Source organism: Xenopus laevis, chromosome 6L (genome assembly GCF_017654675.1).
Source record: "Xenopus laevis strain J_2021 chromosome 6L, Xenopus_laevis_v10.1, whole genome shotgun sequence".
Lineage (NCBI taxonomy): Eukaryota > Metazoa > Chordata > Amphibia > Anura > Pipidae > Xenopus > Xenopus laevis.
Window position 1 is genome coordinate 119,961,891 of NC_054381.1, and position 27,799 is coordinate 119,989,689.

At 37.9% G+C, this 27,799-nt stretch overlaps 1 protein-coding gene across 3 annotated transcripts in view; it reads right to left on the reverse strand.

The window, feature by feature from the left end:
• Positions 1 to 5,187: 5,187 nt before the first annotated feature.
• Positions 5,188 to 27,799, reverse strand: part of nol4.L (nucleolar protein 4 L homeolog) — a 149,527-nt gene continuing 126,915 nt past the window's right edge. For 2 of the 3 annotated variants that reach the window (XM_018267974.2, XM_041566416.1), the window contains 5 exons: positions 26,126 to 26,305; positions 24,535 to 24,726; positions 17,866 to 17,976; positions 12,651 to 12,831; positions 5,188 to 8,043 (listed from right to left, as the gene is read on the reverse strand). In XM_018267974.2, the coding sequence (XP_018123463.1) occupies positions 7,850 to 8,043; positions 12,651 to 12,831; positions 17,866 to 17,976; positions 24,535 to 24,726; positions 26,126 to 26,305 (858 nt within the window). In that variant the 3' untranslated portion in view covers positions 5,188 to 7,849. The remainder of the gene's footprint in view (positions 8,044 to 12,650; positions 12,832 to 17,865; positions 17,977 to 24,534; positions 24,727 to 26,125; positions 26,306 to 27,799) is intronic. The other variant, XM_018267975.2, reaches the window with a different exon arrangement.

Sequence of the window (27,799 nt, forward strand, 5' to 3'; positions counted from 1 at the left end):
GACAGTACCCTAAAGAAACGCTTTAAGATACAGAGACTGGGGAAAGGACATTAAAGGACTTTGCATTCTTTAGTTAGCTAGACAGATTGCACAAGGAAATTAGTTAGTGAGGCCCTATTTAGGGTTGCCACTTGGCCGGTAGAAACGATGGTTGATCCCAATATTATTAATAGGGAAAAAAAAAATATAGAGGAAGGCTGGTATTTTTTTTCCAGAAAAGGTGGCAACCCTAGCCCTATTGCCGCCGGTTAGGAGTGCTGCATGTATTAAGTGCCCATTTATTTTAAATAAACCGTTATTCAGTTTAACTAATACTGTGTGTGTGTGTTATTACTGTATTCCTAGTGGGGCCACCCGTAGGTGCATTTACGGATCCCACTAGGTGGAGGCACTGCGCTAGTAAGTACCAGGTACCCAGTCTCTCCCAATACCACTGTGGAGTGGCTCAGGTTTGTCCTGTGCCATCAGGCAAGCGCCACACATGGCGTATAACATTCGACAAAGGGATGTCAAAAGGGTTACACTCCTTTCCTGGACTAAGACTGTATATGATAACTAGTTACCCAATTCTTTCTTCTTAGCCAAACCCAGCAAGCTGCCCACCATTTTTTTAACTGTGGTGACCTTAAAGTTCATAGTATTATAGCATTGCATTATAGATAACTGTCTTGTTATTTATGGTGATTCAATACCTGTATCAGGTCATTGGCAGCTCATCTAATGTTGCTGTACTTATGGCACCATACTTATGGGCTAATGTAATAAAAAATTGCTCCATAAGCCATTGCTTAGATGTTTACATCCGATAAATCCCGCCTGCTGGATGGTTACATAGTAAAGTTGTGTCGACTAGTCTACTATCAAAAGACTTTTTATGCTAAATAAAAATGAATTTGGATGGTTTGGATGACTATTTACCAAGTGAAAGATACAAGGCTGTCTACAATAATAGCCTTAGCTTGATGTTGATCTAGGGACCTTATCAGGCAAACTGGAGGCAGCTACAGATGGTGTAGGATGTACTTATTCTGGATTTCCTATAAGTTAGTACTGTACTTGGCAGCAAAATTGACCTTCGTGGACCTGTGACTTATAACCTGTACAACTGTTAATAAGCATTAACTGTATACAAATCCCAAGGCAGGAAGTAACCAGATTATTTTACTAAAGTAAAAGGACAGTGATAATTACACCTCTTTTTCTGTAGCCTCTGCGTTCCCTTCCTCCTCAACTTTACAACACATGCAAGATTTTTTTTAGGTTTTACTTTCTTCTAAAAAAAAAAAAAAAAGTCAAATTTTTGGTATAGAGTTTTTTTTTTACTCCTAAATGGTCTCTATGGAACATTGTTAGGACAACTGATTTGGTCAAAGTCAAATATCCCAGGTAGACATTTACCAGAATTGTATTTTATTGTATTCATCCCATCAATTTAGTATGAGCTTCTGTAACTTGTTCGCAAGTTATTTGCGGCAATTCAAACCTATATCAATGTGGTTTAGGTACAAATACTCGTTTAACTCTCGTTTAGCTGTCCAAATCATAATAAGGTCATCAATATTGCATGTACATAGCATAGGGCAATAGTTATTTTAAAATGATAAATGTAGATTAGTAATGAACTGTTTGTGAGGCTAATAAAGGTGGAAAGGAGTCTGTATATAAGCTCATCTATTTTTTTCTGTGCTTATTATGCAGTAAATAAACTGTATGATGGATGAAGAAATGAGGCTTTTCACATAACTTGTCAGCTGTCAACTCTGCAGTTGTTATAAGTATCATATTTCTGTATATGAATATATATAATATGTGAGTGTGTATATACAGACAGGACAGGCTTTCAGCTCAGTGCAGTGCAACATGATACGCCCATTATTTATTTTAGTGGGTGATTATCTTCCAGAACATGTTCTGTATATTGCACCATTCTTCCAAATGGTTCTTATATTGTTTCTCATTACTTTCTTGTTGTAGTGTGCTGGAAGTGTATCATTATGTTTCTATTACTTCAGTGTCATTAGTCAGAGAAATTGAACATTTATGATCAAAAACCTAATTTAAAGTATTGAAACAAATATCCATATCATATGTCAGGATTCCACTTGCTCCATCAGCAGCCACTGGACCTGCTTTTTATTTTATTTTTATTTCCTGGTATTTAGACACACTAATTATTCCATGTAGTAAACTGAATTTAAAACAAACTAGTGCACATCAGGATAAAGTAAGTGAAGGTTTTCTGTAGCTGTTGTGCACAAAAGCAAACCTGCTGTTGGACTGGGCATAAGGGTCAACGGGGAAAAAACCCGATTGGCTGCCCACTGATGAGCAGAAGGAATGAGATCAGGGGTATTGTGTGTGTATTGGATATCAGGAAGATGGGCCCTGTTGGCTACAAGGAGGGCCCTTCGTATCACATCCCCGCTGGGCCCCTGTCCAGAGCCCAAAGAGACAATAAAGGATTTGGTTTCTTGTATGTACAGTATATATATATATATATATATATATATATATATATATATATATATATATATATATATATATATATATATATTACACAAAAGCCATGAATATCCTGTAAATTATATCCTTATAAACGGTGAGTTCTGATGTCATCAGTTATAAATGGTTAGTTCTGATGTCCTTTCTGTCACATGACTCACTGAAACTTGTGTATTATAATAAATAAAATACCCCCAGTCAGAGTTCCATGAAACTCCTCGAGGAGGCACTGAGGGTCATATTTATCAAGGGTCATATTTTGAATTTGAAAAACTTCGAAATTAGAATTCAAAAAGACCAACCAAAATTAAGGCAAAGGTTTTTTTTGGCCGAATAGGTCGGTTTTCGATCGAATAGGTCCGTATTCGGCCAAATTCAAATGGTACGAATCGAAGTAATAGCACATTTGATAAAATTCGAATCAAAGTTTTTCCCAAAAAAAACCTTTGCTTTTTTAAAGTCCACCAATTGACTCCAAATAGGTTCTAGGAGGTCCCCCATAGGCTAAAGCAGCAATTCGCAGGTTTTAGATGGTGAATGGTTGAAGTCAAATTTTTAAAGAGACAGTACATGATAAATTTAGACATTCGAATTTTATAATTTTTTCACATTCAAATTGAATTTGGACTATTCCCTAGTTGAGGTGCACAAAAATAGGTTGGAATTCGGATTTTTTTAATTTGAAAATTCACCTGCCCCTAATGTCCATGTCAAGTTCTTTTTGCAGATGGCAGCCCATTCGATTTATACCACTGCTTGTGCATTCAGTGGTACATCTACCATACATCAGTCATGGGGGGGCAGGAGACAGCAGACCATAGGGCCACTATATGGTAATCCTCCCTCTCCCCTTCTGAACTTTAAAATTCACCACCTGTTGCATATGGACTTGTGGGACAGCCTGTCTTCTCTAAATTTGTTCTAAATACACAGTGAGTGAAACATTCACTTTAAAAGGGGCAGTGTTTCCCTTGTTCAGCAGCATTAGTGCAATGAAGAGGGCTTGTGCTAAACACACTTTATGCTTGTTGTTTTTAATAACAAAACCAAATCTATGTTTTTTGTTATTTCTTGAGCTAAACAGGGCAAACAGGGAAATGTCATATTTTTGTGTACTTTGCCCAAGGGTTAGGCTTTTTGCAACAAATGTTATTGTGTAAGATTCTCCATGAATCATCTGTAATTGTCTATTAGTAATCCTTCTCAGGCATTCTGTAACACCAAGGGGGTCTATTTACTTAAGATGAATCAAGAGTGAAATTAATTAACGGAAGTGCTTCAGCCACTAACTTTCCTTCCATTTCATTATGTGTTTAAGCGTCTCAAACAAGAAGCGTTATTCTGTAGTTGGACATGAAATAATATCACATATTTTACTTAAAAGTGCCTTATAATCACAGATTGAAAAACCTTGTATTCTTTCAAAAATCTGTCTAACCCTAGAATTAAAATAAAAAAGACTGTATCCTTGTCGTTATAATATATAGGTATGGGATCAGTTAACTGGCAACTTGTTATCTACAAAGCTCTGAATTATGGGAAGGCTACCTCCCATAGATTCCATTTTGAACAAATAATTCACATTTTTAAAAAATGATTTCCTTTTTTTTTTTTAATAATAAAACATTACCTTGTACTTGATCCCACCTAAAATATAATTAATCCCTAAACTCCCATAAATTCGAAATGTATTAAAAAATCGAATTTCTCAAACTGGGATGAATTCATTTGACCCAAAAACTCTAATTGAATTGAATTCAAATTGAAATCAATTCAAATTTAAAAAACTCGATTCAAGTTTGACAAAAAAAAAAAACTTGAATGTCAGGAAGGCTGCAAACAACTCCAAATTAATCCCTGGACATCTCCCATGAACTTAGGGTAGGACTTCACGGACGTTTTCGTTCAGTGTCGGACTGGCCCACCGGGATACCGGGAAAACTCCCGGTGGGCCCAGGTGTCAGTGGGCCCTTCTGCTTCTAAACATTAGGCCTATTTCATTGCCATTCCCTATTTCTATGAGAATAAAGAGGCTAAATAGATGGAATAATAGGTTATAGTATGTAAAGAAAAGAGAATAGGAGAATATAGGTTGAGTGAGGAGAGGAAAAAAATAATACTTATAGTGGGCCCCTGGTCTAACGGTTTTTGGTGGGCCCTTGGTGTCCCAGTCCGACACTGTATTCGTTACGATCGGATGCGCTGCGACAAAATACTGGCGTCAAATCGCATGTGGCGGAAATAAGGTAAGAGATAGAAATGTGGATGAAGCCGCAGCGTTGATCCGGATGCAGACTGTCGGATGCAGACGTGTCGCGTCGGATCAATGCTGCAACTTCATCCGACAATGCATTCACTTACCTTATTTCTTTTGCATGCGATTTGACGCCGGTGTTTTGTCGCATCATGTTGGATCACGCCCAAAACGTCTGTGTAGTCCCGCGTCCAGAATTTATTTTTTGAAACGCCGAAATTCGCCGCGAATTCGTGCCAGGCAACTTTATTCGCCCATCACTAGTGGTGATCCAAATTACAGAAAGATCTCTAATCCAGAAAAGCCAAGGTACTACGTATTCTGGATAACAGGTCTCATACCTGCACTTTACCTTATTTCAAAGGAATTATCATATTATATTCTCTCAAAAAACTTTTTCTCAAAACTTTTTTTTTTTTTTTTTTTTTCCACATAAATCAATTTATTTATCCAAACAAACCAGGGGAAATGTCAGCCCTCAATCTTTGATTTTCATTTAGATTTGTGAACATTGGTCCACAACGTAAAGATGTTTTGTGTAATAATGTACAATATATTAAAAATATTCATAATTCAATAGCTTTTTCACATAATATTTCACAAACAGTATCACAAAAGTTTCTTTTTTTGTTTTTTTTTGTTTTAGTAAGCAACAATAACCCTAGAAACACTCAAAGGAAAAGCATAGCAATGCCCACAGTTACAGTAAAAAGTGCACATTACCTAGTCACAATCACAGTCCGTCTATAGAAAACAGGTATAATTATGTACAAAATATCACTAATGCCTTAAACTCATTGTCAAAAACCCAATAACATTTTTACATGAAATAAGGCAAATTCAGGAATGCACAAGGGACATGATATTCAACAAAAGCTAAACAACTAAACATATTATACTTGTGCCATGAACAAAAAAGTACTTTTCTACTGCAAAAGTGATCATGATCAGTGCACAAAAGAAACAACATTATTATGTGAAGTTACCAATGGAAATAAAGAGCGGTTGGAGTTTGTGATCAATATACAGTTTTTTTGTACAACTTTCTGGTGGGCGTGTCCAGTTCAGACAGATTTTGTGGAATTTGCTTTCTACATGCAGCACAGGCAGTGAAGGGGTTGGCTGCCGATCTGATGGAGAAAGGGTTAATCACCCCTTGGCACCCCAAGAGGTAAAAGCCACAGTAGTAAAATAAAAAATAAATAAATAAATAAAGTTACACCAGAGTGCAAATTATTAGATTGTCACTTGCAACCTCTTAAATATTATCAGTCTCCAACCACACAGAGAAGGATTTGCATGGAACAGCAGCAGTGGAATGATAGAGCTTAGCTAAACCATAGATACCCATCTGGGTTCTGTCATAGAGAGGAGAATGAGCTACAGGTGAAACCCACGATTGGCCAATGTAATACAATGAAGGGCAAATCCTGCCTATGGCAGCAGCTCTATGATGCTGGAAGAAATATATGGCCTTAACGTTTATGGCTTCCATTAACTGATATGGTATTGTGGTATGTTGGTTTTAGGGTTAGGCAGAGAATGCATTTGAACTTGACCTTTATCCCTACTTGGTCAGAAAATGTTTAAATGATATTGTGCAATTATTATTGTATTTGGGTGTCCACTCCATGACCAACTCTCAATGCTCACCAACATCCTTCAGGTGTTGAGGTTGTGCAGGAAGTGGTAGATCAACCGCAACGTTTCTTCGCAAAAATTGTGATATCTCAGGCCACATCGCAATCTACCCAGTAGTGTTCACCATAACTCGCCTTTGCTAGGTGTCTTGTCTTTTTCATTGTTATGATTTAGGACTGCCTTGTGAAAGTGGGACAGTTGGGAGGTATAGAGCTGAAGGGATGCAGGTTTGTTTCCCTCAATCTCAGGAGCAAAGTCTTCCTGTAGATGGAGTACACATTATTTTTTCACCTTTCATTTCAATAGGAATAAGGGGGCAGCAGTGTGCGCAGCAGGTCTAAGCAAAAGGAATTCTAGCCGCTCATTGCCTGGGAGCCTCCTCTTTAGAACTGGCCCAGGGCCGGTCTGCTGCATAACCTTACTAGCAGCACTAACAAATATTTTATATATATTATGTGGTGCACTGGACATAATAAACTAAACTACAAAATAAACGCCTCTTGGCATTAGATCCTGCAAGCAGAAGTGCTTTGCACAATCGCCAGGATATTTTCAGTACATTATTACATATGTGAGGTTAGAATCACAGCACAAACCACTTGCCTACTATCCGACACAACTAACGGTATAACTGCACTACAAGACATTGGCAAGTGTGTTTCACTGTTGTTGGACAGCCAAACTCTCCCATTTCTGATTATATATATATGGTGGTTACCCAGTTATGTCCAACACATAACCTAATGCCTACGGGCCTACTCCCAGCACAGAAAGGACAAAGGGACAATTAGAAACAAAAGTCCATACAGCTTGCCTGGAGCTTTCCTAACACTAAGGATCTAATTAAATAAGCCTGCAACTAAAACAGTAGTTAACAATTTGCCTGGGGTTCAGGAAAAGGGGATTCAAAAATATTTCTTCAGCGACCTTTAGAGAATGTGGAAAGATCATCGAAATATAAATAAAATGTCTGCATGAAAAAAGTACCATATAAAAAATCCTATTATTTAAAAAATATGCAATCCTTCATTGAATTTTCTAGCATGAGTGTATCTTGGCATTGTCCTGCCGTACCATGGAGCTTTCGTTGCAGAGAGTCAATGGCACATTCCACTAATATTGCACTTGGAAATTGAACTAAATGACCATCTCAGTGTTCTCCATTTGCTTCATTGGTTTGCATGACTTAATGAGCAACAGCCACATATGCAATATTTAAACTGACACACTGAGAACAAAAAGCTGGACACATCAAAGACCCCCATAACATCAAAGGTCTTAAGTGCAGCCGCGACACCTTTACATCACTTCATGGATCAAAAACAGTGTGGCATTATGGTAATTAACTCCTCTACACATCAGTGATGTAACAAGATGGGCCCACTCTGGCACATGAGAATGTCATTTTTGGATTCCCAGGGCTACACCAGACCAGGGAAGAGGTTGTATGACTCAATTCTGCTGTAAAATGAGGTTTTCCAGTTCATCTGCTGAACGCAACAAAAATGCTGCAGATTCTCGATAACCTGCCACCAGCTGTTTCACTGCATTAATTTCAGTAGGGTTTAGCTGGGTTCGGGAGCTTGTGTTGGTAGGACTTGTAGAGCTGGTTGCTAATGGCCTCTTCATGCTCAGATCAGTTGGACCTGTAAAACACAAACAAAGAATCAACATTTAATCATGCTTAATTCACCAGCTCCACTTTTATGTAGACAACAAATCATATACTGTATATAATAATATATAATAATATCACCATCATCTGATGGCTATATATTGATTGAGCTGAATGGAAAACTGTTGGGCAAAGACTGCATTGGACCATGGAAATTGTCTTCTTCAAAAGTCTTCAATGGCTCTATAGGAAGAAGGAGTGGCTCTGAACCACAGCCCGGATGGTATACTTTTAGGGCCCAAGCAAATGGACACAATGAAGCATTTGGTTGGGTATTTGTAACATAGCTTAATGTATGAACTTGCAGAGAATGTAATGAGTGGCTATACCCAGGGCATAAATGTGGGCTTTTTTGTATGTTGGTTTGATATGCACAGACAGAGCACTAATAAAAATAGCAGGAAGTAGAAAAGTGTTTATTAGCAATATGCAATGCATCTATGATGAGATCTACAGCAATGGAAGCTTTATAGGATAAATTGTTCTATAATTACTGCTGATTATAATGGGCAAGGTGGTACCGTTGGGTAAGCGAAATCCCCAGGGAGAAATTATATAAGGGAGAAATTTGGGCATCACTTTTTCTTTGGCTGAAGGAAAGAACAAGTGATGCCAGAGAGCCTTAAGGTGGCCATACACGGGCAGATAAAGCTGCCGATATCGGTCGTTTGGACCGATTTGACAGCTTATCTGCCCGTGTATGGGGGCTTCCGACGGGTCTTCCCGATCGATATCTGGCCACGATATCGATCGGGAAGGTTGGATTTTTACCCGACCGACCCGTCGGAGCCGCTTGGCGCATCGTAATTCGATCGTTCGGCCATACGGCCGAACGTTCGAATTACCCCCGATATAGCCATGCAATTTAGTGGCATATCGGGGAAAGATCCGCTCGTTTGGCGACGTCGCCAAACGAGCGGATCTTTGAGTCTATGGCCACCTTAAGGCTCCTCACCTCAGAAAGGTACCAAGCAGAACAGTAAGATGGTGCTTACATTTGTGGAGCTCACTGTAGGTAGTAGTTAGTGTTAGGTTAGTGAGACAAACAGCTGAGGCTCCACCAAGGAGAGAGGGAATGACCAGTGTCCTGGCAGTACCTCACCCAGATAGGGACCCAGTGAAAGATGGACTGGGTTAAGTAGGACCTAGTGTGCCTCAAATACAAGGCTGACCCCTGTGTGAAAGTCTGTAAGAAGGTACACTGTCCCTGACAGAGGCAAAGGGAAGTAGACCTCATGCTGGGGCCCAGTGGCCTGGCCTGTGTGGCAACAAGTCTTTCAGAACTGTGCTGGTTTCTGTAAATAAAGTGTTTCTGACTTTATTTGCAGCATCAAGTGAACCTTCACTTTAATCAACACTAGTGTGTTTGCATGCGACATTTTGCAAAAGAAATATGCTGTTTGCTTATCGTATGTTCTTTCTGGGCACGTTTGTATAATTAACAAAAAAACAAAAGAATGTACCTAATTAAACTTGTTCATAAAGCTTTGTGGCAGTGCTTAATCATTCCACACTATCCTTCTACACTATACAAGCCTCTTCTAGTTTGATTCCACCTCAAATTATATTAGAAACATCTTCCAGCGGGAATAAGAGCTGTGATTATGACAACTCCCTCGAATGAGTCACAGAGACCTTACTTTTAATCCTCAAACAATAAATCATCATTTTACTGTAATTTGGGAGTGGATTATTCTTTGTTGTAGCTTTAAGCACCTCTTGAAGCAAAGTTCTTTTCTCTGTGTATATAATAAAGCACAGCTTTCCTGGAACAGCATGTGAGTTTGCTTCTCTAACACAACACTGAGCCTACAAGCTGGAGAGATCAGTGTAAAAATCTTCATGTATATTCTTTTAAACAGATGGAAACTGTTTGCCATCAGATGATGAGAATTATTGGTGTATTGTTCTCTTATTTTCTGGGGTGTAACGATTGTGCATTTCATCCCATGATGTCTGGAGTTATTAACCTTAGTTGGTTCTGTATAAATAATATTGTCGATCTTTACAAATTCTTGATTTTTTCAGCTTTTCATTGTTTTTATGCCAGTTGTTTTAAAGGGGTTGATCATCTTTGTATTAACTTTTAAGGGGTTATTTATTAAAGTCTGAATGTCAAAAACTCAAACAGTTCGAGTTTTGTTTTACTATAAAATCAAAACTTTTAGTGAAATAAAAAAAACTCTAATTTTTCTGGATTTATTATACCCCGAGCATGGGAAAAAGTCTGAATCCAAAAATCTGGCATCTCAGACCTGCTGAGGCTGTATATAAGTCAATGGGAGAAGTCCCAATCGGGTGGAAAATCCAAAAAATTTGTATGATTTGTATTTTCTAACGATTTTCATGATTTTTTCAAGTTTTTTTCCCGAACTGAAATTTTTCAAGAAAATGTATTGATAAATAAGGGGAAATAAGCCGTGTGCGGATTTGGTCTTAGTATATTTCAGAAAATAATAGGATACATTCAGATTTTGATAAATAACCCCCTAAGTATGATGTAGTGAGTGATATTTTTGGACAATTTGCAATTGGTTGTCATTTTTTATTATTTGTGTTTTTTGAATTATTTAGCTTTTTATTCAGCAGCTCTCCAGTGTGCAATTTCGGCAATCTGGTTGTCAGGGTCCACATTACCACAGTAACCATGCATTGATTTGAGTAAGATACGGTAATAGGAATAGGAAAGGGCCTAAATAAAAAGATCAGTAATAAAAAGTAGCAATAACAATACATTTGTAGCCTTACAGAGCATTTGTTTTAGATGTGGTCCATGAACCAAATTGGAAAGAGTTGGAAGAAGAAGGCAGATAATTAAACTATAAAAAATAAATGAAGGCCACTTGAAAAGTCGCTCAGAATTAACCATTCTATAACAAACTAAAAATGAATTTAAAGGTGAACCACTAAGATAACTGGCACACTACGTGCAAAATCCCCTGTTCTGCCATACAGAAGGGGATAAGTACAAAGCTCTGTTGTGGCCTTCTCCAGTTCATGCTTCTTAATTTGCTTAATTTGCTGCCGGACACTGGCACCACTGTTAGGGGGGCACATGGGTCTTTGCACTCCAATATGGAATTCAGAAAACTGCAGTGCAGAGTGCAGGTGTGTTAAAAATATGGCAAATTGTGCATATTTTTTGCACTTTGCACATATGCAGACATGAAACTTTGTATTAAACTGCTTTCCTTGCAATGGCTCTCAAAGGCCTCTGTATGTTTGTTAATGGATCAAACACAATGAGTATTCAGTATATTTTACTGTTGCATGTCAATGTTCTTTTTAAAGCCTGGGGGGGGGCTCATTTACTTTAGGTGTGAAAACTCCAAAAAAGAATTTGCCATGTGTTTTAAACCTAGCAGGATTCTTTCCCAGGATTCCAGAGTAACTGTCCCTGCCACAATAAACCTATTGCATTTATTTCATGTTTACAGGATTTTTAGCAGATTTAAGGCATGGTGATCCAATCCATAAAAGATCCATTATCCGGAAAACCCCAGGTCCCAAGCAATCAATTGTACAATGTACAATTAGAATGACAGGTATCTGCTCAGTAGCTGTTCACCAAGGCTTCATCAACCAGAGTGGGTTTTATCTGCAACTCACAATAATGTTTTAACATAAACATTTTTCCTTTATCAGTCCAAGAATATTTAGGTAGGACATCAAACAGGTGTTCATCCAAAATCTTACACTAAGTGGCCTTCAAGTGGTTACAAGAAATAGCTATTTTCACCCAAATATTTCCTAACTGGATTTCAAGTTGGGCTCGCAGCCACAGCTCCAAACAGTAACACCAAAACATTAAAGTGATGAAAATATAATGTACTGTTACCCTGCACTGATAAAACTGATCTGTGTGCTTCAGAAACACTACTAGAGTTTATATAAACAAGCTGCTGAGTAGCAATGGCTGAAATTGAAAAAAAGGCTATATGGCACAGCTACAGAGCTTATCTGCTATCTGCTGTGTAACTTAAGGTGGCCATAGACGTAACAATTACGATCTTTCTTGGAAAAGATCTTTCAAAGAAAGATTGTTCGTTTCAATACATGTGTGTAGAGCTGAATTATCAGATATACAAGTAGAAACTGTAGAATTCTACATGTATCTGAGGATTCAGCACTAACAATGGCCGATGTTTGGGTGCCTTCAAAGACACTTGATCAAAATTTTCCATCCAGCCCGATTGACGAGCCGACTGATATCCAAGTCTTCTGCCGAAATCGGTCGGCTCTTTTCCCACCATACACGCACCGAATGACGTACGGAAATTTGTTTTGTACCATATTATCTGTGCTTCTATGGCCAGCTTTAAGCCTTTTTTCCTTTGAATGGCTGCCCCCATTGCTACACAGCAGCTTATTTATATAAACAAAAGTAGTGTTTTTTGAAGCAAACACAGCAGTTTTACCAGTGCAGGGCAACACTGCATTATAATTTTATTACTTTAAAACACTTTTATTTATTAAGTTAAAGGTAGATTCATTTCTTGAACCCAAAGGTCTGCTTTTAACCCCAAATTAAAAGCAAACAAGTCACAGTCACAAAGACACAAGCCATATGAAACTCACCACTGTTAGACGTATCAGAGAGATTTAGAAGTCCTCCCCCTAGCCCTCTGTAAGTATGGTAACTATAGGTTCCATTTCCATTGATGTATAACACGTCTTGTGTGCTGGAAACAGCAGGCGTTGAATAAGTGACCGCTGCTGTATCTGGTTTATTTGATTTGTCGGCTGGAGGAGTTTCATCCTGCCAAAAGAAAAACGCATTATTACCATAGGGTAGTGCAATTAAAGACAAAGTATTACTGGGTCTATTAACCCACATTAACCAATCAGATGTTTCTCCAATAAATGCAACTTACTAATTGGCCTGCTTGGGTTTCTAGACCAGTAGTGAAATCATACCATACTAAAATGTTTGAGCTTTCACAAATTCAGTGAAAAACCACACCGAAATATATACTGGATTTTGAACAATAAACTTGACCTTTGCCAAAATGGAAGTTATGAGGGGCTGCATAGGAGCCGTGGCCTGTGTCTTATGCCAGGGGGGTAATCCTGGTGTTTTTTTAAATAAATAGAAAAGAAGGGAAAAGAATAAGAATACAGAGAATGTTTAAAAAATAATAAAGTACAGTTGTGATTTGTCTTCCTTAATCTCTGTGTACTTTAGGATTCCCTTTTTTAGCAACAGTTCAGTAACCATAATACCTGCCTTGATTTATAACCCCGAAAGGCAATGAAAAAAGAGACAGGACCTGTTTACAGAATGCTTGTCCAGATATCTGTGAAGCAACACTTACTACAGATCCCGGGAGGCCAAGCCTGACTTACTGAGCTATAAATCAAGGAGCTCCAAGACCCGTCAGGATGTTGCTGAGAAGGGAACTTAGATGCAAGCTCACTCTTTTACTTAATAATAGAATTTGCAAATACATTTTCCCTTCTCCATTCCCTTATTGGAGAAGCCATTGTTTTTATTCAGATAAGATCCGGAATATAATCGAGCATTAGAATCCAGTCATGTTGAATGGCGCATAGCTTCCCCTATCTGCCTCAGCATCAATCCATAGCAATGCTGTGCAGCAAGGAGCCACATTCAAACACACTAAAGGCATGAAAGGGTGCTTAACTCATTTATTAAGAACCATGCACTCAAGATCAAGGTTTCAGGGGACAAACCACCAAACAGGTATGTGAACTATTGTTTTAAAAGCCTATTATCCAGAGAAAGAATGCCATCTCTCATCTCTCTTGGAGTCCATTTTAAATAGAAGATTCTTGTTTTTTATTATTTCCTTTTTTTCTCTCCGTAATAATAGTTTTCACTTATTTTTAGTAGACTTAAAGGGGATGTAAAGGCAAAAAAAAAATCCCATTTTTACTTTAATGAAAAAGAAATCTATCTCCAATATTCTTTAATTAAAAAATGTGAACCGTTTTTATAATAAACCTGACTATATGCAGTGAAATTCCCCCTTCGTTTTACTTGCTCTGACTGCTGCGGATAGGGAAATTCAGGCGGTCCCTAACTGGGAAACGATCATAATTTCAAACGGCAGGGGGAGCCCCCCACCTTACTTCCCTGACCTTAAGGCAGCTTTGTTTGTTTCACTATAAAGCAGCCGGCGACTGTGTAGAGATTTGTATTCGCAGACCCAGCGAGTCTGCATATTCTGATTATTAATCAGTCTTGCTGTATCGGCTTCTACGGCAGATATTATTTGACTTGTACTGTTTTGATAATTTATGACGATCCCTAAGCAGCCCAGACCACACTGAGCATGTGCATAGTCTTGGTCTTGCAAAGATGTTTAACAAAGTTACAAGATGACAGCCCCTTGTGGCCAACTTTGAAAACATAAATCATTTCTTTAATTAGGCTTCTGGTGCAGTAAATTCATGTTTAGTATACAAAATACAGCATTTCTATCATTATTCTATTTTAGACTTTAGTTCCCCTTTAAGAGGGATCCAATTTATAGAAACACCCCAAGTGGCAAACGGTAACAACTCAAGTGTTTATTCGGAGAGAGAATGCCATCTCTCAGGGAGTCCATTTTAAATAGAGAATTCTTGTTTGTTTTATTATTTCCTTTTTTCTTCTCTGTAATAATAATTTTTAAATATTTTTAGTAGACTTAAGAGGGATCCAATTTATAGAAGCACCCTAAGTGGCAAACGGTATCAACTCAAGTGTTTTTGCTTGTGATGTTACCTGTGAGACTATTGAAGGGTCTTGACCTGCCCCTGGTATGTTTTCCTTGTACTGTATGTTCTACCCAACTATTAATAATCCCATGGGGCAATAAAAAAAGTCTACTAAATTAAAAGTCAGCTTTACATAACTTCATGCCTGCCACTTAGTATATTTTATAAGCATATTTTCCTCTTTCCAGGCTCATTCTGGATAGTTATAATACAGGACCTTTTAATGGCCCAGGGATAAGATCATTGGCTAATGCCATTTGTGACCACTCATCATATGCTCATGATCTTTTACATACCCAGATACGGTACTTGATGATGATATGCTTGTTCCCTAGTTACACCAGCTGTCACATTGCTCATTGGCTGGCTGTTTGCAGCGCTCGGGGTTTAAACAGCTGGACCTCTCATTTGTTAACAAAATTGTGTTTTCCTGGGCAGCATCCTCTTGTTACCAGGTAACCAAGCAAGTAAACAGTGCTCCCGTCTCGCCTCGGGTAAATCATTAACGTAACCTTACAAACCTACATTTATTTGCTGTATTTTTCAAATTATATCCGAATGCCATAACAGGGATTTCTATTAGGCAGCAGCAGCATGTAGGCACTTTATTAGCATTACAATGTGTTACATTAGGACCGTCGTTTTATTTGTAACCGGTGTAAATCTGTGCATGAAACTGTTCTGTGCAAATGGCTGCTATGACAACTGTCCGGAGGCAAATGTCAGGTCAGCTTGCAGCGTATGCATCTAGGCAATAATTGCTTTGTCAGATACCTAATGGCTGTCTTCTTCTTCCCCTAGAGTCCTACAGAGCTAAAAGCAATACTTCTTGCAGTTCTTAATGATGAGAGTTATTTACTCCACTTGTTTAGAACTGTATTTTTTTTCTTTGTGTGTATTTTTAGAATTTCTTTCAACATTCGTTTTATTCTTAGTTCATTTTTATTGGAGATGTTGCCCTTTTATATAGATCGTGTAGATCTGTAACTTATTATATACCACTAATAACTATAGTAGAAACCTTTTTTTATTGCATCTTTCTTATTAAGTAGCTATGCCTTGAATTGAGCGACTTCCTTCCTTAGGTGTAAAATAAAAGTCATCAAGGTAAATCTTCCGTATGTACTAAAAAAAAATGTGCATTTTTTCCTATGGGACATTTCTTATTCTGGATTAATTCCAATCTTATTCCTAAAGCTATGTTTAAAGACAATTTTCTCTTGAAAATATAAAGTTTTACTATTATGTTATTATTGTACGGGTATGGGACATGTTATCCAGAATGATTGGGACCTGGGATTTTCCAGATAAGGGATAATTAGGATCTCCATACCTTAAGTCTACTAAACAACTGTTTAGGGGCAGATTTATCAAGGGTCAAAGTAAAAAAATTCGAATTTCGAGCTATTTTTATGTACTTCGACTAGGGAATCATCCAAATTCGATTTGAATTTGAAAAGAATTAATAAATTCAAATATCGAAATTCATGATGTACTGTTTCGGCCATTCGCCATCTAAAACCTGCCAAATTGCTGTTTAAGCAATTGACCTCCTAGAACCTATTTGGAGTCAATTGGTGGACTTTGAAAAATCTAAGTTTTTTTTTTTGAAAATACTTTGAATTGAATTTTATTGAATTCGATCTTACTTTGCTTCAAATGATCGAATACAGCCGATTTTTTTTCTAAATTTCTGTTGTTTTTTTTATTTCGAATTTCGATGTTATGGGAGTTCAAAAAATTACTTTGAAATTCGACCCTTGATAAATCTGCCCCTAAATAAACCCAAAAAGGATTGTTTTGCATCCTATAAGGATTAATTATATCTTAGTTGGGATCAAGTACAAGGCACTGTTTTATTATTGCAGAGAAAAAGGAAATCATTTTTTAAAAATGTGAATTGTTTAATTAAAACGGAGTCTATGGGAGATGGCTATTCTGTAATTCAGAACTTTTTGGATAATGGGTTCTGAATAATGGATCCCATAACTGTATTACTAAAACAGTATTTGGTTCCCTAGCTCATCAACAACATTAATATGATCAATAATCACTCAAGGGTAAGGGAAATTCAATGGGCATCTGAAAACCATCTTTTAGGAGGCAGATCTTCTGAAACTGAGACTTTGTTATCAAAAATCCTTTTTTTGCCTTCTCTGAACTATAAACATTGAATGTATAAAGGGTCTTTATCATCAAGCCATTTTTTCAACTAGGGTTAACTATAATACCCACCAAGCGATTATAGGAAACTCAAAAGAACATTGATGATCTTAATGATTTTAGGCTGATTCCAATGGACTGAATGTAGACTCCTAAAATCCTTTTGACTTGAAGAGCCTATTTTCTAGTCATTAAACTAGTAATTCGATTCATCTAGTGCAGAGAGTGCAATTGTACTTTCTTCACTAGAGATATGGACTTCCCTGCAGGCGGCAGCATGGTGGTAAGAATCACCCTTGATTTCAATCCAGTCTGATCCAATAGGATGTTCAAATGAAATGCAACATAGTCCTACTCCAAGGTGTAAGAGATGCACCAAGCAGTTGTATATACTAATTCATCATATAAGGGTGTATACCAGTGCTGTATTTAGATCCAGTGCCACCAAAGGCACAGTACCTAACCATGCCCCCATGTGTGGGAGTGACATCACATGTACGACTGCATGTGATGCCACTTCCGCTAAGTGTGACATCACTGCTGCTACAAGTGACATCATGCCCCTATAAAAAGCAGGATGACCCCTTCACCCCCCAGCTCGCCTCCTGATTTATGCAGAAACTCTCTTTTAGCCGCTTGGAGGGGGGTTTATTTTTCTAAGTAAAAATTAGCAAATATATAGGCATCAGCTGGCCTCCCCCTTACAGCTGCCGCCTTTATATATACTGGGTGGTCCTCTATGGCAAGTACTGTGTACATAGTGTATATTTTAAGATTAATATCTCTTTAACATTCCAGGACATTTTTGCTAATGTGAGAACTGCCTGCCAACTGACAGTTGTGTACACTGAAAGTACAAATATAAATTCTTTCCCAATAAATCCCGAAGGGAAGGGTATACATTTACCTGTCTATCCAGTCTCATCCTCTTGGCAGCATTCCTGGTCTCACTCTCACAGGCTGAGGCCAAGATAGTTTCTGCTACAGCTGAAGTAAGGTGTGAGGGGATAGGTCGTGACTAGAAAAGAAATATACACCATCATATATGCCATCATTAATTGATTGATAAAAAAAAATTGTGTATTTTGGATTAGTGAGGAATGACATGATCACACACTGAAATTCCATGTCAAATGCATAGATACACATAAACCAAAAAAAGGCAAATGGATATTGCAAGGATGATAAAAGGGGACTAGTTAAGGTTAATCGCCCAGCAGATTCATGAACAGCATTTTCTCGCTTTTCTGCTGTACTATAATGAGTAATAATGTGTATATTGTGATGGTTTAGACATTTGTGGTTACTGAGATCTTAGCTAGAAGTTAAGATCCCAAGATACGAAGCACCAATTTCACCAACTAAAATACCCTACTCTTGTGACTAATTGAGTCGTTCCTATCTCTCTAACAAACCCAAGAGTTCATTTGTAACAGACCCTACAGTAGAGAGAAAGCGGTTGGCCCACAGCTATCAGTTCATTCCTAAAATGACATTGAAGCAGCTAGTAAATGGAGAAATATACACATCTATGTTCTTTCAAATGGTGGAAATCAGTTTATATATATAGTGAATAAAGTACTTCCTCTTGTAAAATATAAGGATATTATAAGTTACAGAGGAAGAGGAATTCTATGACCATATAAAAACACGAGGCCAAACGCCTTTTTGCAACAGGGGGTACTTTATTTATTATAATACACAAGTTTCAGTGAGTCATGTGACGTGAAGTGACATCATTAAGCTCCGATTATAACCGATGACATTACTGAGCACCGTTTATAAGGATATTTATGGCTCTTGTGTATTATATATATATATATATATATATATATATATATATATATATATATATAAAATATTTATTTATTTATTTTTTACCCAAGAGCCATAAATATCCTGTAAATTATATCCTTATAAACGGTGCTCAGTAAAGTCATATATATGTATATATATATACGAACAAGTGAAAATCTTTCCTCAACAGGGAAGCATATCTAATGAATTAGAAATATATATCCGTGGGATTCCCTGCTCATTTTCTCTGTCCCATCTCTGCATAAAATCTAGGCATCAACCTGAAACTGTGACATTTCAGAATAAAGTATATGTTACATGCTATGGCTACTGGCAAATAAAAATCTATATAATAAGCACAAAATGATTCAAAGGAAGTTGCAATTTTCCAAGGACAGGAAGGAGAAAGAGAAAGTATCCAGCAGCTGGCCCAGCAGCAGTTCTTTGCTTAGCGACACATGGAAGAGGAATCACCATATTGTCAAACAGCAGCAAAGGCGCACGTTACTAATTTACTTTGCGACTCTTTAGTGTTACAGATGAAGTAGCCGGCATCTCTATGAGTCACTGATGGTGAGGTGCAGAACACCCAGGAAGTCACTATATTATGCTAACTGGAGGGGATTGGAAAAGAATTATGTCTTCAACTCTTAGATTGGTTTAAAATTCTTATGACCTCAACAATTTTTGTTCGCTTGAAATGACTTATTGATGACTCATGGAATGTGTGCCTCCCTAAACTCAGAGTCTCATTTGCCATTTTCCTTTAGTTGAAACATTTTTTTTGACTTCTTTACAGGCAAGTTACATAGCTTGCAGCGATCTTCCCTCTGCCCATTATTTTCTTTTACGTTTCCTTCCAGAACCTTTCACTCTTTTAAATGAGTCTGAGTCAACGGCTTTTCATCTGCTCTCCACTTCATGTCTCACCAATTGTTCCATTGTACTAATTCCCTATCACTCCATTAACTCTGCCCTTGCTCCGATCCACATTTGAGAGCTTCCCTCTGCCCTCCCAGCTTTCATCAAATTTTAACGAGAGCTATCATTATATTTGTTATAATCCTGTTTTCAATTTCAACACAGGTTAAAGTACAATGACTTAAAAAGGTTCTTCATTTGTTTAACAGAAGGATATTATCTAAGGTTACAAGCATATCAGAAGGCAAATCTGACATGCAGGCAGCCATGCATTAAGCACTGATGTTTGCATATCTAAAGAGTGGTCTGGTAAAGTTGTTGTGTTTTATCAGGATGAGCAACCAATCTATTTATGTATTTGATTCTTGTGTTCATAACTACATTCACTGTTCTGCTGAGCAATGCAGAGGGGTATAATCAGCAAAGGGTGAAGTGAAACCGCTAACTCTGATGTGAAAATGCATTCCCAGCTTTTAGGGTAAGTCCACACTGGGCATTTTAGGGAGATTTGATTGCCTGGCGACTAATCGCCTCGTTTTTGCTGCAACCAATCTCCCCAAACGCCTTCCCTCACTATGCGCCGGCTATAATAAAAAAAAGCCGGCGCTAATCAGACGCGGCGATTCGTTTTCCGAAGTCGCCCGAAGTTTCCTCGCGAGGCAACTTCGGGCTACTTCAGAAAACGAATCACCGTGTGTGATTATCGACTGGCGTTTTTTCATTGTAGTTGGCACAGAGTGAGGGAAGGCGTTTGGGGATATTGGTAGCCGCAAAGACAAGGTGATTAGTCGCCAGGCGACCAAATCTCCCCAAAACGCCCAGTGTGGCCTTACCCTAAAAGCTGGGAATGCATTTTCACATCTTTGAAAGCTGGAAAGAGTCAGAAGAAAAACGCAAATCATTCAAAAACTATAAAAAAAATGAAGGCCAATTGAAATGTTGCTTAGAATTAGCCATTCTATAGTTAACTTAAAGGTGAACCACTCCTTTAACTTCCATATCGAGTCCAACCAGTGCTCAACATAGGTCTGTACAGGTTTCAACTATGCAAATAGCTATATAAAATTAGCCCTATAATTAGTAAATGTATGAGCAGTATTTTTTCGCCGTTTTGCAAATTTTCTCGGGAAATTCGCAAATTTTTTGGTGAAGCGGAACAGGAGAAACCCGCCCATCACTAATTATATACCTCTATACTTAATGGCTATAAAAAGGGATTTGGCCAAGTCAGTAGTGATGTGCAGGTCGACAAACTCTTGACCCACACCCGACCTGAACTTTAAAACCATCGGTTTAGGCCCAAAACTCACCTAACCCATGGGTCCCGCGGGCTTCAGGCCAGCACTCACATCACTACTAGTCAGCCTACAACTGGACTACAAACATCAAGGGGCAGATTTATCAAGGGTCAAATTTTGAGTTTTATTAGAGTTTTTTTAAACTCCCGTCACCTCGAAATTCGAATAAAAAAAGTCCAACCGAAATTTATTAAATAAATCAAATTTTTTAACTTCGGGTGAATAGGCTGTATTCAATTATTCGATTCGAATTTGGATCTTATTCGATGGAATTCGAATCAAAGTATTTTCCAAAAAAACTTTGATTTTTTAAATGACCCCCATAGGCTAAAACAGCAATTCAGCAGGTTTTAGATGGCAAATAGTCAAAGAAAAAATTTTAAAGAGAGAGTACATGTTAAATTTCGATATTCAAATTTTCAATTTTTTTTTCAAATTTTATTCGAATGTGGGCTATTCCCTAGTCGAAATATACTAAAGGGCACATTTAGCAAGGGTTGAATTTCGAATTGAAAAAACTTTGAAATCTGAATTCAAAAAGACCAACCGAAATTAATTTGAAGTTTTTTGAGTCAAATAGGTCAGTTTTTGATTGAATAGGTCCGTATTTGGCCAAATTCGAATCATCCGAATTGAAGGAATATTGCATTCGATCGAAAATCGATTATTTTTTTGCATTCAAAAATTCACCTCGACCCTTGCTAAATCTGCCCCTAAGTCAGTGTAAAGCAGTTGTATTGATTATATAAAATACAGAAATATGGATTGGTTGACAAACAGTTGTATTGCAGGCCTAAAGTAAGAAATAAATAGCTACAGCTGTGAATTAAAATTGTATTCAAACCCAGATTTTAAATATATGATTACAGGTAACATAGTAACATAGTAACATAGTAACATAGTAACATAGTAAGTAAGGTTGAAAAAAGACACATGTCCATCGAGTTCAACCTTTTTTTTTTTTTTTTGTTTATTAACTACCTATCTGCCAGTTGATCCAGAGGAAGGCAAAAAAACCCATCTGAAGCCTCTCCAATTTGCCTTAGAGGGGGAAAAATTCCTTCCTGACTCCAAAATGGCAATCGGACTAGTCCCTGGATCAACTTGGACTATGAGCTATTTCCCATAACCCTGTATTCCCTTACTTGCTAAAAAGCCATCCAACCCCTTCTTAAAGCTATCTAATGTATCAGCCTGTACAACTGATTCAGGGAGAGAATTCCACATCTTCACAGCTCTCACTGTAAAAAACCCCTTCCGAATATTTAGGCGGAACCTCTTTTCTTCTAATCGGAATGTGTGACCTCGTGTCAGCTGGAAAGACCTACTGGTAAATAAAGCATTAGAGAGATTGTTATATGATCCCCTTATATATTTATACATAGTCATCATATCACCCCTTAAGCGCCTCTTCTCCAGCGTGAACATCCCCAATTTGGCCAGTCTTTCCTCATAGCTAAGATTTTCAATACCTTTTACCAGCTTAGTTGCCCTTCTCTGTACCCTCTCTAATACAATAATGTCCTGTTTGAGTGATGGAGACCAAAACTGTACGGCATATTCTAGATGGGGCCTTACAAGTGCTCTATACAGTGCTCTATACAGTGGAAGAATGACCCCCTCCTCTGACTAGGCAACAGGTGATGTTGCCTAGTCAGTCCATGATTAGATTCCAGCCTTTGTATACCGATATATTTTGAACACATAAATATGCACATGAAGTCCTTTGCTTCCATCCAGACTTCATTATATTAGTTATGAATGGTAAAATAACAGAAAGGCAATGCTATGACCAAGATCCCTGATAAAGAAACATACTAATAATAAATACCTAATATAATACTTAATATAATAAGAATACTTAACTAAATAATGAATTTTGTGACATGTAAATTCATTATTTCATTTGTTACTTCCTCTCATTTACATTATGTTGTTTATTGTTTATATGTATTAAAAGCCTATGGTGCAGTAACCCATAGCTACCAATCAGCAGGTAGAAATTATGGGTCACCTGTATAAAAGCAAATATCTTATTGCTTGCTATGGTTTACTGCTACTGGGCAAACTTAGTTAGTTTTTACATATGGGGGTTAGCATGTAAGTTACTATTACCTAAAATGTCAAAATGTATTCTTGCTACTGATGCAAAATATTATAAGGGGCTGATTGGTTAATTTAGTACCCTCACTCACTTTTTGTGTCTTGCTCACTTTCTTCCCTGCAATTATATATATTTTTTTTTCCCCAAAAAATACTAAGCTTACCAGATTCACAAAAAAGCAAACAAGGAAAAAAAATGTGAGTGAAATAAAAAGCTCACTCGCCTCTATTAACGTAGCTTAGTCAATAGACAAGTTTGAAAATAAGTAAATCAGCCACAAAGTGAAAACAACCCATACATTTATCCACAGGTGTCCATAGACACACAGATAATATTGTACGAAACAAATTTTCGTACGATATTTGATGCGTGTATGGTAGGAAAAGAGCCGACCAATATCGGCAGAAGACTTGGATATCGGTCGACTCGTCGATTGGGCTGGACGGAAAATTTTGATTGGGTGCCTTTGAAAGCAACTAAACATCGGCCATTGTTAGTGCTGAATCGTCAGATAAAGGTAGAAGTCTATCATTTCTACCTGTATATCCAGGGTCGGACTGGCCCGGTGGGCCCCCGGCTCTTGTGGGCCCCGCTGGGCCCAGGTCCACACCCACACGTGGCTCAATGCAGCGACCCCCTTTGTCGGAGGTCAAGGGAAAATTGTATGCACGCATGCGCACAACCCTGGTGCCGCACGCATGCGCGTAGACGCAGCGCCATGTGCATGCGCGTAGACGCAGCGCCATGTGCATGCGCGTAGACGCAGCGCCATGTGCATGCGCGCAGACGCGACATGCTGGCCAGCAATGCAGGTTTCTGCGGGGGGCTCAGGTTCAGCAGCCCCGGTGGGCCCCCGGACCCCCCAGTCCGACCCGGTGTATATCTGACGATTCAGCTCTACATGTGTGTATTGAAACAAACGATCTTTCTTGGAAAGATATTTTCCAAGAAAGATTTGTAATTGTTAAGTCTATGGCCACCTTAACATAATCACTCATGTCATTAGATACGTTTTAGATACTTTAAGAAGACATTGGACTTTGCATTCTGCTGACATTATAGAACACATGACTCTTCTTGCTAAAAACAGGTAAAGCGATATCAAACTTCCTCCAAAGATTGTGAACCAGTTTCCCCACATCAGCAGACTGCTGAAGATACAGATTCCTGTTTTCTGGATTATGGAACAATAATCTGTGCTGAGGCCTTTTTTCTGTTAGCAATACCCAATATGCTACTACGTATAATAACCTACTAACAAAACCCTCTTACTCTTTTTCTGCTGAGAAATCAGTAGGGGAATTTGAGGGATGATGAGAGGATAAAAAAATGTTTTGACCTGACACCACTTGAAAATTAAAAAAAAACAAAAAAAAAACACTAAGATGAAAACAAAATAGTGCCATAAAGTTACATATAGGGGTTTTGATGGGCTTGGTTTTTAGTTAAAACTCACCATCTCAAAACCACTTCTTTTCATCCGCCTGCAGGACTTGAGGTAAGTGCGTATACGTTTTCTGGCACGTTCTTGATATTCAGGGAATTGACGCCTGCATGAGTCAATGATAGCCTGGATCTTTTCTTTGGGCTGCTTAGAAATAGGGACCATTCGGTCCAAGTTTTCATCTACAAACAGCCTGACAAACATCTGTTGGTAAGAGGGAGACAGAGGAGAAGGGATTGGAGGGCTGCTCTCTTTCTAACCTGGATTACTGACGGGAAAAGCACTTTTCCTTGGGAGAAGGTTACATGGGTTGCAGATAAAGGCATGTTCCTCTTGTAGAGAAATTTCCTGCTCAGGTTTATTTGATAGGACATACCAGAAGGTAGAAGCAAATGGTTTGTGTTGTGTTAATTCTAGTGACATCTACCAGAATTAATTATAACAGAAATAAATCCAGTCCTTCTGCTTAGCAAAATCAAAGAATTGTTTGCTTAACATGCACATAAACAAAAAACAAATATATTGTATACACAGCGGCCACCATAAACAATTAAACAGCACAATTCTTCATATAGGCTGAGTGTTCTTAGCCATGACTAGTTCTTTGAAAATACACACTTATGTACGTATACAGTATATGGAATGGAATCATAAAAGAACATTGTTCTGATCATTTTCCATTAACTGGGAGATGATTCTGAAGGCCTAAAGCAATTGCAGTGTCTGGACATGCTTTGTGTGTTTCTCAGCCTATCATTAAAAATGGACATGTGGTTAAAATGACCCTGTTCTGAATGTTTTACAGTTGCAAGTTGCCATTTATAACTGCCAATAGCCAATAGTGACTAAATAGGAAATAAGAAATACGCAGTAACAAAAAAAAAAAATAACAAAAATATCAGTTGTGTGAATTTTTCATTTGCAGGTTGACATAGTTTATATAGCTTTTCAAAAGTCTGTTTAATTATTAGAAACTTGGTATGAATCAATTTTAATAGAACACAATTAATTCATGAATAGTACCCAAAAAAAGGTAAAACAAGACATGCAATTAACCCAACCTAAACATGCTCTACATAGCAAACCATGTTATGAAATAAAAATGCCATATGATCTTTGGAAACTTCAAATAATCCTGTTCTCTAGATGCAAACCAATGCACAAAATAAAGAAAATCCAACAGCAACAATATCCTTTCACAGCATGCGGGCATAATTTAATAACACCAGTGCTAAACTGCACATGTGCAGTTCAAATATAAACCAATAAGCAACTAGCATTGATCATGATCAGTCTTCTGGAAATGTAAAGAAATTATAACATAGATCTAATGGTTGATATGCAATTTATGCTACTAAATTAATGCCACTATTTTACAAGTGTACTTGCGCAGCTGTGTGATGGGAACACACAATCTATAGAATATAGGGATATTTTAATGAACTATATTGTTTGTAAAATGCATATTAGATGTCTATTTTGATATACAGGGGAAACTAAAAAAGCTAAAGAAAACCCTACAAATAGCTAGTAATTGTTTTGTATTGGTTTATAGTGGATCAGTAGTATTTTATTATATACACGGACAAAATAAAGAACTTACATTAAAAGCTTTAAGGCGTTCTGCTTCTACTCCATCTGTTTCAGCTGCCTTCTCAGCATCTTCATGGTCATCGTGGTCATCTTCATCTTCATCTCCCCGGGTCATGGAAAGATCTTCCCCACAGCCCCCTACACTTTCGTTCTTCCCAGAATCATAGCTGGAGTAGCTGTGTGCTGGAGACTGGGAAGAAAACAGTTTGCTTTGATTAGCTTGGCTCTTATTTAAGTACCCACATTTTTCATAAGTTTGACCACTTAGGTAGAGGGAAATCCATAAATTGCATCATCTTGCCTGTAAAGGATAATAAGATAGTGCATCATTCAGGTATAAATCTTCAAGAAAAACAGATCATCGTATTGCATTATATAGGCCAAATAGAGTGTATAAGTTTTGACCTCCTGAAAAAAGTATGTCCTTCTATCAAGAATAACCAGCTGCGAGTAGATGGGCTGGACTTTATGGGCTGGATAATGTTTGAAACTGGGGCCATAAGCAGTCTCCTGAAGCGGTAAGGAATAATAGCTACTCATGGTAGTGAATACAGATTGAAGCAGGGTCCAGAGGTCAGAACCAAGACATCCACAGGAATTGGTTTAAGGACTGGGAATGGAGGACAGGAACAAGGTAAGGGGGGGGACTCAGAAACAAGGCAGGAACCAGGCAGGGCAGGAGCCACACTGGGACTTGGGAACAAGGCAGACACTCGGGAACAAGGCAAGAACCGGGCAGAAACAAAATACTGAATAAGTTAGGTCCCACCTTATTTAATTTGGTCCTTGCTCAGTAAATCTACACAAACAAATTCTCTATTTATGGCAGTTAACATTAAAATAAATATCCTTAAGGGAATGTGCTTTATACCATTTCTTGGTCATGACTGATATAAGGATCTTTATTTTGAAATAGCAATCAAGTACAAATTACACATAATAATCCCATGAGATGAATAAAAGAAGATTAAGAAAACACAAACATCCATTTCTACAGTCTCATTTCTTTAACACATTATAAAGAAATAATGAAATGCAATGATAGCTGGATAACATCAAAATATGGCTCGGGACTGACAGAATCATTTGGCCAGAGGCATGGCTGGCTTCACTTCAAAGGGTCCAGTCAGGGATGTCTATGGAGACTATACACCAGTCATGAGAAGAACTATATTAGCAGGGCCTCCCGGTGTCTCAGTAGAGTCACAGATCCTCTTTAAGTCGTTCTTGATACTTTGAAGAGCAAGCATTTCATATTTGTCAGCTGTTTGCAGTACAGTAATGGTACCTATGGGAATATAATAATCTGTAGTATACAGGTGGAATATTAACCAAGGTCCAGGGAATTCCAGAAAGGCACTCACAGCAACTGTTCCTACCATCCAATGTTTAACATTTGGGACAGGCTTTACAAGCACATGGATGTTGGCACTATCTAAAGAATAATAACAACACAAGATTATATAACGTCTACAGGGATTTTGAGGATGGAATCAATAAATACGTCAGTGCAGTCCCTTACGCAAAGAGCACCATGGTTTATAAAACAGATGCCATGCAGCAAAAGCTGAAAATCAATACCAATTGGAAGAACAAGACACATTTTTAGTTTATCTGGTGTAGTATATTCCAGAATAAAAGAAAAAGATCACACTGCTTTTTGTAGAAAAAAATGGTGCGGATT